Source organism: Esox lucius, chromosome 20 (genome assembly GCF_011004845.1).
Source record: "Esox lucius isolate fEsoLuc1 chromosome 20, fEsoLuc1.pri, whole genome shotgun sequence".
Taxonomy (NCBI): Eukaryota; Metazoa; Chordata; class Actinopteri; order Esociformes; family Esocidae; genus Esox; species Esox lucius.
This window is the reverse complement of record NC_047588.1, coordinates 18,948,783-18,964,630: the sequence shown is the minus strand read 5'-3', so window position 1 is coordinate 18,964,630 and position 15,848 is coordinate 18,948,783. Positions and strand designations below refer to the sequence as shown.

General features: G+C 43.0%; 1 protein-coding gene across 3 annotated transcripts in view; it reads right to left on the bottom strand.

The window, feature by feature from the left end:
- The window catches only part of dnah5 (dynein, axonemal, heavy chain 5), a 67,821-nt gene that overhangs the window by 13,492 nt on the left and 38,481 nt on the right, over window positions 1–15,848 (bottom strand). For 2 of the 3 annotated variants that reach the window (XM_034289106.1, XM_034289107.1), the window contains 29 exons: window positions 15,271–15,449; window positions 14,708–14,895; window positions 14,026–14,220; window positions 13,590–13,724; window positions 13,275–13,382; window positions 12,823–12,976; window positions 12,554–12,700; window positions 11,764–12,005; window positions 11,063–11,239; window positions 10,561–10,765; window positions 10,270–10,412; window positions 9,897–10,031; window positions 8,038–8,160; window positions 7,697–7,910; window positions 7,187–7,410; window positions 6,745–6,961; window positions 6,321–6,493; window positions 5,880–6,010; window positions 4,918–5,071; window positions 4,485–4,752; window positions 4,139–4,370; window positions 3,738–3,852; window positions 2,890–3,066; window positions 2,525–2,728; window positions 2,009–2,188; window positions 1,102–1,239; window positions 854–989; window positions 368–684; window positions 21–176 (listed from right to left, as the gene is read on the bottom strand). In XM_034289106.1, coding sequence (XP_034144997.1) covers window positions 21–176; window positions 368–684; window positions 854–989; window positions 1,102–1,239; window positions 2,009–2,188; window positions 2,525–2,728; window positions 2,890–3,066; window positions 3,738–3,852; window positions 4,139–4,370; window positions 4,485–4,752; window positions 4,918–5,071; window positions 5,880–6,010; window positions 6,321–6,493; window positions 6,745–6,961; window positions 7,187–7,410; window positions 7,697–7,910; window positions 8,038–8,160; window positions 9,897–10,031; window positions 10,270–10,412; window positions 10,561–10,765; window positions 11,063–11,239; window positions 11,764–12,005; window positions 12,554–12,700; window positions 12,823–12,976; window positions 13,275–13,382; window positions 13,590–13,724; window positions 14,026–14,220; window positions 14,708–14,895; window positions 15,271–15,449 — 5,167 coding nt within the window. The remainder of the gene's footprint in view (window positions 1–20; window positions 177–367; window positions 685–853; window positions 990–1,101; window positions 1,240–2,008; window positions 2,189–2,524; window positions 2,729–2,889; window positions 3,067–3,737; window positions 3,853–4,138; window positions 4,371–4,484; window positions 4,753–4,917; window positions 5,072–5,879; window positions 6,011–6,320; window positions 6,494–6,744; window positions 6,962–7,186; window positions 7,411–7,696; window positions 7,911–8,037; window positions 8,161–9,896; window positions 10,032–10,269; window positions 10,413–10,560; window positions 10,766–11,062; window positions 11,240–11,763; window positions 12,006–12,553; window positions 12,701–12,822; window positions 12,977–13,274; window positions 13,383–13,589; window positions 13,725–14,025; window positions 14,221–14,707; window positions 14,896–15,270; window positions 15,450–15,848) is intronic. The other variant, XM_034289108.1, reaches the window with a different exon arrangement.

Here is a 15,848-nt window from a genome sequence, read left to right as displayed (position 1 = left end):
TCATTGATGCTGGTTTATACCTTGTATGTGGAGCCGGTCTTGATGAAGTTTTTCTCCAGTACATTGTCTAGTGCAGGATCCAACTCCTCCCCTACGTCCTCAATTAGCAGGGGGCGCCCCAGAGACAGACTGTCCTCCAGGTGGTTCCTGAAGTACTTGTGGTTCAGGGAGGTGATCTTGGATCAATAGCAAACTGTTATTATTGACATAGCATCACACAGTCTCTTAGCCAAAAAGGAAGGCCCCACACATCCTGAGGTCAGGTCTAAAGTGTAAGGTTAATGGAACTGCTGTTTGGAACCATACAGAAAAACATACTAATGGGGAAAAAAGGATCACAATAGTGTGAAAATGAATGCATCCTAACCTGCAGCTCATTCCTGGCTTCTTTATTCCTGATCCAGATTTTGCCCTGGGTCTGAGGGTCTATGAGGAGGGGGAAGCGAGAGGCCTTGGTGACGATGATCCCATTCTGTATGGATAGGTCATCATTGGGCAAGCCCTGAAGGTTCCACTCGCTGACTGTAGAGGCGTCAATCAGTATCTCAGTCAGGTTGAGGTTGCTTCCGAACGGGATGTGTCTGGCCTTCATCTCTTTCTGCCAGTCAGTAAGGAGAAGGTTCCGGAACTCCTGGTTAAAGGGGCCAGAATAGGACAGGAAGGCTGTGGCCAGCAGGACGTCACCTGAAACAGGGAGAAAACACACACTGGCTGGTTCATATTTTGGTTTAATATAATCCAGTAGCATCCGGTTCTATGAATTTCCTGAAAGCTACATGATCTCACTCCCCTAAAGCTTTCTAGAAAGTAAATTATATTCATTACTGTAAAAACGGCTAAAAAGAGAACGCACCAACAAGGCGCTTGGTCTGAGCGGCAAACTCTTTACTCTGTTCTGTCCAGCGCTCCTTCTCTCCAGCCAGACCACTGATGAGACTAGAAGCTGTCTGCATCTTGTGTCTGCAGCGCTCAGCATCTTCCAGCAGAGTCTGAGAGTGTGTGAGAAAGAAAGAAAGAGATATTTGAAAGAATATATTCATCATGTTTGTCAAATCCCTTCAGCAAACACTTTTGTAAAAATAGCCAATATGTTTGCTTCACCTGTTTCTCCATCATCGCTTTCTCATACTCTGCCTGCACAACATCCAGCTCTGCCTGCTTGTCATCCAGCTCAGCCTGGGCTGTCTGCAGGTCTATGTTGGCTATGGCCAGGCGGTTTTCCTGCACTGCCAGGTTAGCCTATAGGATAGCAGTACTACATGTTAATACACTACCAGGTTAGCCTATAGGATAGCAGTACTACATGTTAATACACTACCAGGTTAGCCTATAGGATAGCAGTACTACATGTTAATACAATACCAGGTTAGCCTATATGATAGCAGTACTACATGTTAATACACTGCCAGGTTAACCTATATGATAGCAGTACTACATGTTAATACACTACCAGGTTAGCCTATAGGATAGCAGTACTACATGTTAATATAATGCCAGGTTAGCCTATAGGATAGCAGTACTACATGTTAATACACTACCAGGTTAGCCTTTAGGATAGCAGTACTACATGTTAATACACTACCAGGTTAGCCTATAGGATAGCAGTACTACATGTTAATAAACTGCCAGGTTAGCCTATAGGATACCAGTACTACATGTTTATACACTACCAGGTTAGCCTATAGGATAGCAGTACTACATGTTAATACACTACCAGGTTAGCCTATAGGATAGCAGTACTACATGTTAATATAATGCCAGGTTAGCCTATAGGATAGCAGTACTACATGTTAATACACTACCAGGTTAGCCTATAGGATAGCAGTACTACATGTTTATACACTACCAGGTTAGCCTATAGGATAGCAGTACTACATGTTAATACACTACCAGGTTAGCCTATAGGATAGCAGTACTACATGTTAATACACTACCAGGTTAGCCTGCCAAGTGGCACATTCAAGGCTCAGACCTAGTTTGTGGTGGCATCAGTCAAGGGTTATCTCACCTTTAATGGGAGTACCTCCTTGTTAATGGAGAAGAAGGAGGCCATGGCTTTGGTCCATGAGGCCAGTCCAGCCACGTTTCCACACACCCGCTTGGCCGTCTCCAAGGTGTAGTCTGGCATGTCAAAGTAGGGCTGCAGTAACTCCACCATCTCCTCATTGATGCTGTCTTTTGGGAATTGCTGTAAGACCGACAACAAAGCCAAAGATCTGTCTGGGCCCCCTCACTTATAGACAACACTGATATGGGCCCATGGGCCCCCCTCACTTATAGACAACACTGATATGGACCCATGGGCCCCCCTCACTTATAGACAACACTGATATGGACCCATGGGCCCCCCTCACTTATAGACAACACTGAAATGGACCCATGGGCCCCCCTCACTTATAGACAACACTGATAAGGACCCATGGGCCCGGTGAATTATATTTATTTTCTACATTTTGATAATAGTGTCACTGTTAGTCTACACCTGTTGTTTATGAAGCATGCTTTTTTTTTTATTGTTTCCTACCTGCAAACTACCCAGGAAATTCCCCGCCGTCATGAGTTTGAGGGACTCCTGCCAGGAGGGCGTGGTGCAGTTCTTCTCTGGGTCGATCTTCACTGTGTTAACCCTCCTCTGAAACAGCAGCAGAACGCAGTCCATGATCCTCATTATCAGGTGTGGTGGCCTGCCTAGGGTCCGCACCGTGGCAATGTCCGATGGCTTGATGGTCTGGTTCATACAGGGGCAAGAAATACAGCAACCGGATGAAACCAACAAAATCACGTTTACTAGATAAAGACAAATAGAAATAGTACACTGAAGGACAAACAGTGGGCCAGGTACAGGTGACCATGACATCATGCTTGGGCCGAATGAGCCCCCTCACCCACCTGTAGTGCAGCCTCAGCCTCCTCCAGGGCTGGCTTGGCCGCCTCCAGTTTCTCTTCAGCAAAGGCCTTGTCAGCAGAGATGCTGTCCACAATGGCCTGGGCCTTATCCTTCACCTTCTGGACCTCCACCTTAACCCTCTCTGCTGCATGGGCCTTTACTGTCACTTCCTTCAACACCTGAAGCGCAACAGTCAAAACAGGACAGAAACAGGAAGAAAGGGTGTCATCACTGACTGTGGTATTGTTGAAATATTTGGTTTGAATGTACATTTCAAATTTGTGGCATTGACTATTAACACACACACACATACACACTTACACACACATTTAAGCCCAAAAGTGTTCATACCCATGCTAAATTCTGAGCCATAGTGAATTTATATTTGACCAATAGGTTTCTTTTGGCTGGAAATGACATAAACAAGTGACAAAACATGGTAATGGTAATTTGTGCTGGAGACACAATGAACTATTTTTGTTTTTAGCCATGACTTGCAGTAACTGACTAGAGAACTACTGCTCTTAAGCTGTTTATAATCAATTTATAGGTGGTTAGAATGCTCTCTCATGGTGAAAATTACAAGACCATTTTAAATGTTATAGAAACATGCATTTTCTCAAATATTTGCAATGATTTCAAGGGGTAAGAATAATGTTGGAAATGGCATTTTTCGTAATTTAAAAAGAAAATCTGTTACATTATTAATTTGTATCTCCAACACAATGTCTTACCGTGTTTTGTCACTTGTTTATGTCATTTCAAGCCAGAAGAAACCTATTGGTTTCATTATGACTCAAAATTTGCCATGGGTATGAATACTTTTGTGCTTAACTGTACATGCACCCACCATGTCTGCTTTCTCGTTGGCAATCTGCAACTCCTTCTCTTTGATCTCCAGCTCTTTGCTGAGTAATGCTACCGACACAGAAGCCTCCTTTAGCTTCTGAAGGCCTGTGTTCATTCTGAAGGGAAAACATAAGAGGATCAACCATCTCTCTATTATACACCCTATGTTCAGTCTAACCTTTACATTTAAAGAAGATAAATCCATGTAACATAGTCAAATGATGAATTCATGTCAGAATCTCAGTAAAGTACCAGTAGGGACCACATGATACATTATAATAGTATTGTATTAAATCATGTGGTAGACCCAGACAACAGACACCAGAGAATAAAGACTGATCAACATGGTGCACAGTGAAGCATTAGGTTAGGAACAAAGACCTAAATAACTACTTAAACTACCTGACTGCCAGCGACTGCACCTCCGAGTGCTTCTCCTTATAGATGGCCTTGTATCCCTGGATAAAGGACAGGTAGGACTTTGGGGTGACATGGGTGGCGCGGCGGTACCTCTGGAAGTAATCGACACACTTCTCTGCCACGCCGTCCTGGAAGGAGCCCATGCACTGAACCACCTCCCCCTTCACAGAGGCTGAACAATCCATGTCATAGGTGGACAGGAAGTGCTCTGACACTGGAGGCAGAACATTAGTAAAGTTGTGACTTATGCATGTATGGGGAAGTAGCTGCCTTGAAAGGACAAAAAAAACATGCAGAGAGACAGACAGGTAGGCATGTATGCACACACCTGCGACCAGAGCATCTTTGGGCCAGCGGCTGAACCAGTCCATAGTACAGCCAGAGATGAGAGCAGGGAACTTCAAGGCTCTGTTCCGGAACTTTTCCCCCACGGGAGAGAAGCAGAGAACCACATGAAGGTTCTGTCTGACCCTGCTCATGAAGTAGTCATGAAGGTTCTCATTGGTCGGTGGTCGCCGAGGAAACTCTCTTTTCATGACTGGTATGAGGTCACTCATGATTTCATCCATTTCGTCTCGAGCGAACAAATTTGACACCTTAAGAAACCAGCACGACAATTATGCAGATTTTGTTTTTCTGGTCAAACACAGATGGAAACATCTTTTGGAAAAAACTCTACAGCTGTATGTGTGCCCTCTATATATATATATTTGTGAGTGTGTGTGTGTGTGTGTTGGATTAATGGTCAGTTTGATGCTGACCTCTCCAGATGATAACACATTATTCATGTACTCCAGGAAAGACTCGTCCTTGATCTCGTTATCAGTGAAGATGAAGCTGATGCCTTTTCCCTGCTGGCCTGCTGTCCTGTACAGATTCTTCAGATCCTCCATTAGATTTGAAGTGTTGTATGAACTGGAGCCAGAATACACCGTCGTTAGAGGAAATGTGTGAATACATATGTTCAATCTTTCTTTCAGGTTTTTATAATTTATTATATCCTCCATTCCTCCAATGTATTTTGAGGAGTGAGAATGAAGGAGCGAGAATTAAGAGAGAACTCAAGAGAATTTAGCTGAGCCACTGTGTAATTGCAGAAATACAAGCAAAACACCAGTACCACCTACTGGAGGACAGACAAATTGAAAGGCCACATTTAATACAAAGCAAACACTGGTTACATCTGGAAAGGAACTTTATGACACTGCATATTTTAATATCCTTACTAGCACTAGAATTAATATGAAGGCAGTAGCAATATGGTGGTACACACACATTTGTAGTAGTATGGTAGTACACATTATTTAGTAGTAGTATGGTAGTACACACACATTTGTAGTATGGTAGTACACATTATTTAGTAGTAGTATGGTAGTACTGAATGTCTTAATATGAAGTCAGTAGTAGTATGGTAGTACTGTACCAATGACTTAGTATGAAGTCAGTAGTAATATGATTGATAGTACACATGACCTAGTATGAAGTCTGTAGTAGTATGGTAGTAAACATGACTTAGTATAAAGTCAGTAGAAGCATGATAGTACACATGACATAGTATAAAGTCAGTAGAAGTATGATAGCACACATGACTTAGCAGTATTATGGTAGTACACAAGACATAGTAGCATGGTAGTACAAATTATTATGATTAATATTGTAATACATACTGTATAACGTAGTAGTATTATGTTCACATTGGAGTGTGTGTAATGTATGTCCCTACCGTGTTAGTGTGATCTGGAAGGTCTTGTATCCAGCGATAAAGGAAGACAGTTTAGTCAGGCTCTGCTTGCCTGATCCCCCCACTCCAACCAGCAAGGCATTCCCTCTGGGGGTACGAATTATCCTGGAAACCTATAGAGACAGACAGACAGGCAGGCAGGCAGACAGACAGGCAGAGGAGAACTATGAAACACAATATTTTCTCTTTTATTAATGGAAGCAATTCTCAAGTGAACTGATAGAAACACTGACTAGTGACTGACTTTAAGACATGTCTTTCAAAAGTTCTGTTATTTCCTATATATACTTTCATTATAATATACAGTAGGCTTGTGTATATTACATTATTTTCTATAAATAATTAACTATATTGGTTGAAACAATGCTTATTATGGCTCAGAAACTGCTAGCACATTGGATCAGTGTGTTACTTTCCCTCTACCTTGACCAGGTGCATCATGGCGTCTCTGAAGAACACCATGTCCATGCCAGCCCCTCTGATACTCTCGTTGTATTGGCCAAGGAACATGTTGAGTCTGTCCTTCAGGCTGTCAAATGACTCGATAGGCTCATAAACCTTGGGCATATCAAAGTCGGTTTCTTCTGGCTCCTCACCTGTAGGCAATGTAGTGATTGTAGAATGACCCAACTCTCAGTTACAATGCAACATAGATAACTTCCTTCATTGGGCTATTGTAAAACTTATTTTATGACAATATTTTATGAAAGTGTTTTTTACACATACATGTAATATGCAGCAGTTGAATTTTTAACACCAATGTATAGAACACAATGCACAAACACATTAAATGACTTGTCTCATGCAGGTTCATGCAATGTACGTACGTGAAGAGACTGTACAGTACCTGGTGCTTTGGCTATACCTGTAGCTTCAGGAGCATCTCTCAGGAAGTCAACAAAGAAGCTGTCTACACCGAAGTCCACCACAGCCCGCTCTTCCTTCCCTAGCTCCTCCTCAACCAGCTTGGCTAGAGCCCTGTCGAACCAATCTATGTCCTCCGGCATGGTGAAGCGGTCTGCGATCACACGCTTACACTCATGTTTCCACAGTTGAAGCAACAGCTACAGCACACAGGGTTCAAATAAAAACAGCCTCATTTCCTGGAAGTGTTACTACATAATCTACATTCACATAAGAACTGTTGAAGAATTGTCTAGACACCTACAGTAAACAATACTTCCTCTCAGTTCATTCCAAAGAGTAACCTTTTGCTATTATTATTATAACTTTGCTATCTTATTATTGTATTATATTGATTGGTGTATTTTGGGTGGTAACGAACTCACAGTGAGGGAACTGGCCACCTCGGCACTGGGGATGAGCATGCCCTGCCACACCCTGGACAGGTCCCTGAGGTTGAAGATGTAGTGGAACTTGGCCGGAGTGGGCAACATCTTCACCTTGGTCATCTGCCACAGCTGGCGGGTCAGCGGAACAAGCCTGGCCACGGTGACACGAACGTCTTCTGTAAAGCCTCGCTGGGCACAGTAGTGGCCAGTACCAATGACCCCTGGTTAGGGACAGGGATGGGTGGACTTTGAGCTCGACAAGACTGAAATATGTTTTTTGATATTGCATGAGAAATATATAATGGAGTAATCATTATATGTATACTTTATTATACATTTCTAACCAGACAATGCAGCCCAAGATGAACTTCACTGAGAATATTAATTTATTTGCTTTTTGAAATGTACCAGAATGGGAGTTGGAAAATCCTGTTGATCAAGAAGCTAAACCATTAAGTGAAAAGGAGTCTTTTTCACACTGATCCAATTTCTAGGAGCTAAACCAACCAAATATCTTGTCAATGGATGTGTTGGAGGGCAGAGTGCAGTTGAAGATGGAGAAGTGCCTCTTCAGTCTCTGTGGGATGTCATTTCGTCCTCCTCCTGGGTGGATCATCGCTGCCAGGAACTGAATGTCCACAATGTTGGTGAACTCTCCTGGTTTCTCCAGATTATAGAACCCATTCTGTTCCATCAGCTGGCGGACTATCTCATTGGTTACCTAGAGAAAATTAAGAAATCAAGCAAGGGTTTATTATTGTAAATGTTTCCAAGGTAAACCAATAGGAAAATATGTACTTTTTGTATTTCACTGTGGCGATTAAATGAGTTTTGAGTTTGAGTCTGACTTGATCTCCCCATTCGTTGATTACTGGCATGTTGATATCGTCCACAAAGATGGACATCTTCTTCCCTGCAGGAGGGCCATAGGTGGTGCCCATTCGCTTGTCCACGTAGCTCTCTACAGTCCGCTTGAGGGAGAAAGAACCGAGCTGCAGATTTACCTTTACGCAAAATAACTAAGACAACAAAGCACACCCAGCTGAAATATTGTTCATTTACTGAAAAATAAAAGGTTCCAATAATGGATTCACAACAAAAGTAAAATGATTATAATTCATAGATGTTGCAGTATGGGAATAGATGAACCTGGGTGGTGATGTTTAGGTGTAATACCAGGAACATGTTTAAAGCTGTTCAGGTGTAATACCAGCAACATGTTTATTGTTTTTGTTTAGGTGTAATTCCAGAAACATGTTTAGTGTCGTTGTTCAGGTGTAATACCAGCAACATGTTTAATGCTGTTCAGGTGTAATACCACCAACATGTTTAGTGTCGTTGTTTAGGTGTAATACCAAGAACATGTTCAGTGTCATTGTTTAGGTGTAATACCAGGAACATATTCAGTGTCATTGTTTAGGTGTAATACCAGGAACATGTTTAGTGTCATTGTTTAGGTGTAATACCAGGAACATGTTTAATGCTGTTTAGGTGTAATACCAGCAACATGTTCAGTGTCATTGTTTAGGTGTAATACCAGCAACATGTTTAATGCTGTTCAGGTGTAATACCAGCAACATGTTCAGTGTCATTGTTTAGGTGTAATACCAGGAACATGTTTAATGCTGTTCAGGTGTAATACCAGGAACATGTTCAGTGTCATTGTTTAGGTGTAATACCAGGAACATGTTCAGTGTCATTGTTTAGGTGTAATACCAGGAACATGTTTAGTGTCATTGTTTAGGTGTAATACCAGCAACATGTTTAATCCTGTTTAGGTGTAATACCAGGAACATGCTTAGTGTCGTTGTTCAGGTGCAATACCAGCAACATGTTTAATGCTGTTTAGGTGTAATACTAGGAACATGTTTATTGTCGTTGTTTAGGTGTAATACCAGGAACATGTTTAGTGTCGTTGTTCAGGTGCAATACCAGCAACATGTTTAATGCTGTTTAGGTGTAATACTAGGAACATGTTCTATTTTGTTGTGTAGGTATAATACCTGGAACATGTTCAGGTTCGTTGTGTAGGTACAATACCTGGAACATGTTCTGTTTCTTTGTGTAGGTACAATACCTGGAACATGTTCTGTTTCATTGTGTAGGTATAATACCTGGAACATGTTCAGGCTCGTTGTGTAGGTACAATACCTGGAACATGTTCCGTTTCTTTGTGTAGGTACAATACCTGGAACATGTTCAGGTTCGTTGTGTAGGTACAATACCTGGAACATGTTCTGTTTCTTTGTGTAGGTACAATACCTGGAACATGTTCTGTTTCTTTGTGTAGGTACAATACCTGGAATATGTTCCGTTTCTTTGTGTAGGTACAATACCTGGAACATGTTCTGTTTCTTTGTGTAGGTACAATACCTGGAACATGTTCAGTTTCGTTGTGTTGGTACAATACCTGGAACATGTTCTGTTTCTTTGTGTAGCTACAATACCTGGAACATGTTCTGTTTCTTTGTGTAGGTACAATACCTGGAACATGTACAGTTTCGTTGTGTAGGTACAATACCTGGAACATGTTCAGTTTCGTTGTGTTGGTACAATACCTGGAACATGTTCTGTTTCTTTGTGTAGGTACAATACCTGGAACATGTACAGTTTCTTTGTGTAGGTACAATACCTGGAACATGTACAGTTTCGTTGTGTAGGTACAATACCTGGAACATGTTCAGTTTCGTTGTGTAGGTTACAATACCTGGAACATGAGTGGTGTTGTGGCAGAGGAGAAGTTCAGACTCTTTGCCATGTGAATTTCAGGGTCAAACTTTGACATGTATCCCTTGATGATGACTGTCTTGGCTGTGCCTTGCTCGCCTATTAACAAAACAGCCTGTGAAAAAATAAGGAGTTATTCTTGGGGATCTGACATGAAAATGACATGGCTGAGGGGTTACTAATCTTCCACTTGAAGCCAACTGAACAAACTTTGTCTACTTAACAGGGCAGCTGATATAGGATCTCCTTTGCTTTTAAATAATGAATGAGATGACACACAGAAGGGGGACTTCATCCTAGGTCCTTCATCCTACACTACTAAGATGAGAACTCATATGAATGTAGACACACACCTTGCCCTGTTTGGCAACGGTCCGAATGAGGAAGTCAGTGCGAACGTTGTCCACGTTGGGGACCAGGATGGAGCCATACTCAGGGGTGAATTCAGAGGGGTAGACATACTCCTCAACCCGCCTGTTCCAGTGGACCCACTGACCTGCACACAGAGGTTCAGACAGGATCCAGCGGTCAATGCCATACTTGAGAAGTTATTTCAGTACCAGAGCTTTTTTAAGAGGTCTAATTGTCTGTTTCTACTATAGCTGCAGGTGGACAGAGTGTTTTATAACTGGAGGATGTCTTACCGTCTGTAGTGACATAATAGTCAAACATGGTGTCCTCGCTGTCTGATGGTATATCTGGGAGGTCCAGGCGGACCTTGTCGTTGTCACGGAGCCAACTCTCCATCCTTCTCCTGTCTTCTAGCTCGAGCAGCGCGCCGATGCTCCACATCAAGGCAAACACATAGAGACGTCCCACATGCTCCCTGGACACCTCTCCTCCCTGCTCCTAAACCACAAAACACACTGTACCAAAACCCTCCAACACCTCTGCATCTAATATACTACACCCTCTGCAGTCAAAGGAAACACTTAGGTACAGCAAAGTCAAACTGAAATTCCTCCCCACATTGAGGAAAAGACCGGGGAGTAATTGTACAACAGCAGTAACCAATCAGACTGATTAACATTCCAATGTTTCCAAGATGAACAAAGGCCAGCTGACTCAGAGCTTGTTCATGGAGCTCAGTGAGATCAGGAAATTATTGTCTTCTGCAGGGTTTTCAGGAGGGTTTCAGGTGACTACCTTGGCAGGGATGAGGCCCTGCAACATGGTGGTGGTCTGCATGATGATGAAGGCCTCCAGCATGTCCATCCGATACTCCAGACACTGAACACTGAACCGGTAGAGTTCTGGGAAGGAGGACGAGAACAGCTCCCTCAACACCTCTCCTTCATGAGGGGAACGCCTCTTCAGCCAGCCCTGTATGGGGACAACACACACACATACATGTAGACAAAGATACACACACACATAGACAAAGATACACACACACGTAGACAAAGATACACACACACACACAAACACGTAGACAAAGATACACACACAAACACATAGACAAAGATACACACACACAAACACATAGATAAAGATACACACACACACATGTAGATAAAGATACACACACACAAACACGTAGACAAAGATACAGACACACACAAACAAGTAGACAAAGACACACACACACACATACATGTAGACAAAGATACACACACACACACACACACACATAGACAAAGACACACACACACATACATGTAGACAAAGATACACACCAAAACGTGGAGTGAAAAACACACACACACACACACACACTCATACTCATGCTTCATTTTGGATTCCCTATATTTCCTTGTAGTGGCAAACCTGAGTACTGTTGAATCATTCAACGTTTTAGACTATGTCATAGTGTGACAGCTGTACTGGGGGAACAGTGTGGTGCCCACCTCCAGAACGGGGCTCCAGCAGAGCACCGAGGAGCTCATGAACACCATTCCATTGCGAGACACGGTGGCTGGCGAGGCGTTGTCAATGTTGTGGGGCTCAAACACGATCTTGCAGTTGGGGGCCATGGGGATCCGGTCTCCATTGGCCAGGGTCAGAGTCCTGTTATCGTCCAGCACTGAGTTAAGGTTCTCTATCCAAATAGCATCTACTGGTCCATCCAGTACTATCCAGATGTGCTCACCTGCAGATTAGAAAGATCAGTCTCCTTAAATCCAAATCCACTATGGAGGTGTTAAGTTCCATTTTTGAACATCGAGTTAGAAACTTCCAATGAGGTCGCCCACGAATGGACTGTATGCACAATACACATGGAACGTAATACTTATGTGTATTTCTAGACACCCAGAGATATGTCTGTATTAGTAAGGTTGATGCAGAGTAGAGTGAGTTTGTGTGTGGCAGGCCTTCTCCATGTGTATACTGTTATTTGTTATAACAGAACAAGCACGGACAACAAACAACAATCCTTGTTTCAGGGATGGTCTGGTCTGTTCTTAGAAGAGTGTCTACATGCTGTGTACTAATGATTGGACTTGGAAATGTAATGATAAGATAAGACACAGTTTATATACTCAGCTGTGACTTGCATTGCCTGTTTTTAAATGTGACAGAACAGACCTGGGTTGGCCATTACTCTAGACGAATTCCAAAGAGACGATGTGTACTGCCTGTAGTTTCAGGCTCTTGCATGTGTAAGACACGTGTATTGTTAGTCCAGGTTTTCCTGACCTTTCTTGGCTCTCAGGGTCTTCCTCCAGAGGGTAGAGAAGATACCGTCTGTCCAGTCATTGGTGGCTACATCGAGACGGCCAAACATCTGAGGGGCAGTGATGGCTTTGGGGTTCATACGCATCTCTCTGTGAGGCTGACCACAGTCTGAGGGGGACAACGTGCATAGAAATGTTTGTGGACTTCAGGGAAAGGTGTGACTGACTGTAACGGTGAGTAACTGCAGTAAAAGTCTGAAAGACCAGTGTTTAGACGGGTTTGTTTGTCACCTGTCATGGCCCTCATCAGGGTGGAAATGCAGGTGGTTTTGCCAGCGCCGCTGGGCCCCAAGGTCATCATACCATGGCGGACCCTCTGGGTCTCAAAAAGCTGAATCAATTTCAGCTTCCATGGAGGGTGGTTGATCAGACCTGCCTCTGCAACCTACAGCACAAAGAGCATCCGGATGAGAGAACATCTTATAATATGGCAAAAGAGATGATATTTGAACAGAACATTTTCACACCATGACTACATTGACCCTCTTTCACATACTAGAGAAAGATTTCCTACATTAACTCATTTTCAGCAGAATTCCTGCTAAAAATTAAATCAACTCAGTTTGTTGCCGTTTGTTGCTGATTCCTTATCTAGAAAGTTTTCAGGTTGAGAGATCATTTCAGAGCTAAATGTGAAATATTACATTATATGAAATGACCTCTTGGTAGAAACGTCCTCTTACCTGTCTATCTATGGCAGCCTCCAGCTCTGGGTAGCCTGCTTTATCCAGCTGGATCCCCGGGAAGAGGTCCTCTATCAGGCTGAGGAACAACGGCTCATCCTCATCAATCTGTCAACAGACACATTACAGCAGGATGTCAATGGACTTCACCATGATGGCAACACATTTCTAACGTCTCACTACGGGTGACATGAATGTACATGTGCCATGGTTGAAAGAAGGTGTGATGGGAAGTGAACGGATCACACTCAGAAAATGCTACCCGGCTAAAACGGCAGCTCAAAGAGAACGCCGTCTATGCCTGACTGTACTCACCAGCTTGGAGAGGTTCATATCTCTGAGTACCCTCATGACGATGGTCGATTCGGTGTCGTTGGGGTTTGCTCGTTTGACGGCCCCCAATGTACGCAGGACTGACAAAATGTTTCGGAGTCCAAAGTCGTAGTGCACCTTAAAAAACAAAAGGGGTCCCCGACATGCATATAAATGGAAAGATGATCATCAACACAGGCATGTCACACAGACTGTATAGAACTATTTAAAAGTCTGGCATGTTCTCCTCTCAGAGAAATACCCCAGCAGACAAAAATATGGCACATGACATATTAATGATGTATTCTTCTGGCGGCTTAAACTTGCTTATAATTGCAATATAAAACCTGACCATGTTGTAACATACCACTTAACGACAAGTGGTATTTCTCACTGTTTAGGGTCTAGGGTGAAAGGTAAAGGCCGTTATTTAGATCACCTGTTTAGAAAGCTGCTCTTCACACAGTTTGTAGAGGGTGAAGAACTTCCTGGCCAGCTCTATGTTGTCTATGAAGCCACAGCTGGCCAGCTTGACCCGGATGATGATCTGCCTGTCAGGGACCATCATGGCCACTGAGCGAAAGTTAATCTTCAGGTTCTCTGGAAGCTCCTGACGACCTGCATAGCCTGGGTTCTAATGGGAGAAAAAACATCTAGTCATTTATAAAAAAAACACATTTTAAGAACAAATTCAGACAGATTAAGACAAAGTAATTCTAAACCTCGTCTGTTTCTGTCAAGTTCCAGTTAATGTTGTTTGAGACACAAATGCAATAATCCTTTTAGAAGTACTTTAACTTTTGAAGTAATTTTTTCCAGTTTACAGTTTAGTGTGTAAACTGGTTACCTGATTAAATAAAGCTGAAATATATAAAATGTTATTGTTTCTTGAAACTTATTTGAAATGTGTTGCTGGCATAACATTCTAAATGGCCATACATTTTTCCAAAATAAAACATTTCAACATTTGATGTGTTGTCTTTGTACAATTTTTTATTAAATATAGGAATAAATTATTTGCACATCATTGCATTCTGTTTTTATTAGCATTTTACGCAGCGTCCCAACCTTTTTGGGAAACGGGGTTGCATAAATAAATGAAGACTGCTAATAATATTAACCATAGTCAAGAAGATGCCAAATTCTGGGTTCATTTCCACGTTGTCTCCATCAGTGAAGATGAAGTTCTTGCGGCGTTCCTTCTTACAGGTTAGCACAATGGCAATCTGTTGGGCGGCCACGGACAGCACCGATAGGTCGATGCGGTTGAACTCATCAAAACAGCCCCACGAGCCTGACTGAGCTAGGCCTGCCAATATACACAACATCACACACAACATTACATGTCATTTACCACAACAGTCCTCAACAAATCACAATAACCCCACAAATCCCACTAGAATAGACCTGACACACAAAATCACCCCACATTCCTCACTGTTCAAGGTTCAGGTATATACTGTAGAGATGCCAAAGTAAAAGAGTAACAGGACTACACCAAGTTCCAGCTGGTGTGTTCCTCACACTGAAATGAGTTACAGCCTAAAGTCATTAGTCTAGAATCCCCAAATGAGAAGTAGCCTGGGATCACAACTGGTTTTGCTGTAAATGCCAGTTGGGCATAAACATAGGACTTGGTAAAACAGCACAAAACAGAGCAGACAATATGAGAGGATGCTCTGACCTTTAAAGATCCTTCCGAGGCCTCTGAAATCCATCTGGTCCGAGCAGTTGAAGACCACCACATACTTTCCCAGGCATCGGCCCATGTCTTTAGTGGTCTCAGTCTTCCCTGTCCCTGCAGGACCAGCTGGGGCTCCGCCCATGCTCATCCCCAGAGCCTGGGCCAATGTGATGTAGCACCTGGACACACACCGAGGAGACAGGTAAACCTAGTCATCAAAAACAATACTCTACCTGTCAGTGAGAGGGGTGATGACTGGTTAAACCCTACCTGTCAGTGAGAGGGGTGATGACTGGTTAAACCCTACCTGTCAGTGAGAGGGGTGATGACTGGTTAAACCCTACCTGTCAGTGAGAGGGGTGATGACTGGTTAAACCCTACCTGTCAATGAGAGGGGTGATGACTGGTTAAACCCTACCTGTCAGTGAGAGGGGTGATGACTGGTTAAACCCTACCTGTCAATGAGAGGGGTGATGACTGGTTAAACCCTACCTGTCAGTGAGAGGGGTGATGACTGGTTAAACCCTACCTGTCAATGAGAGGGGTGATGACTGGTTAAACCCTACCTGTCAGTGAGA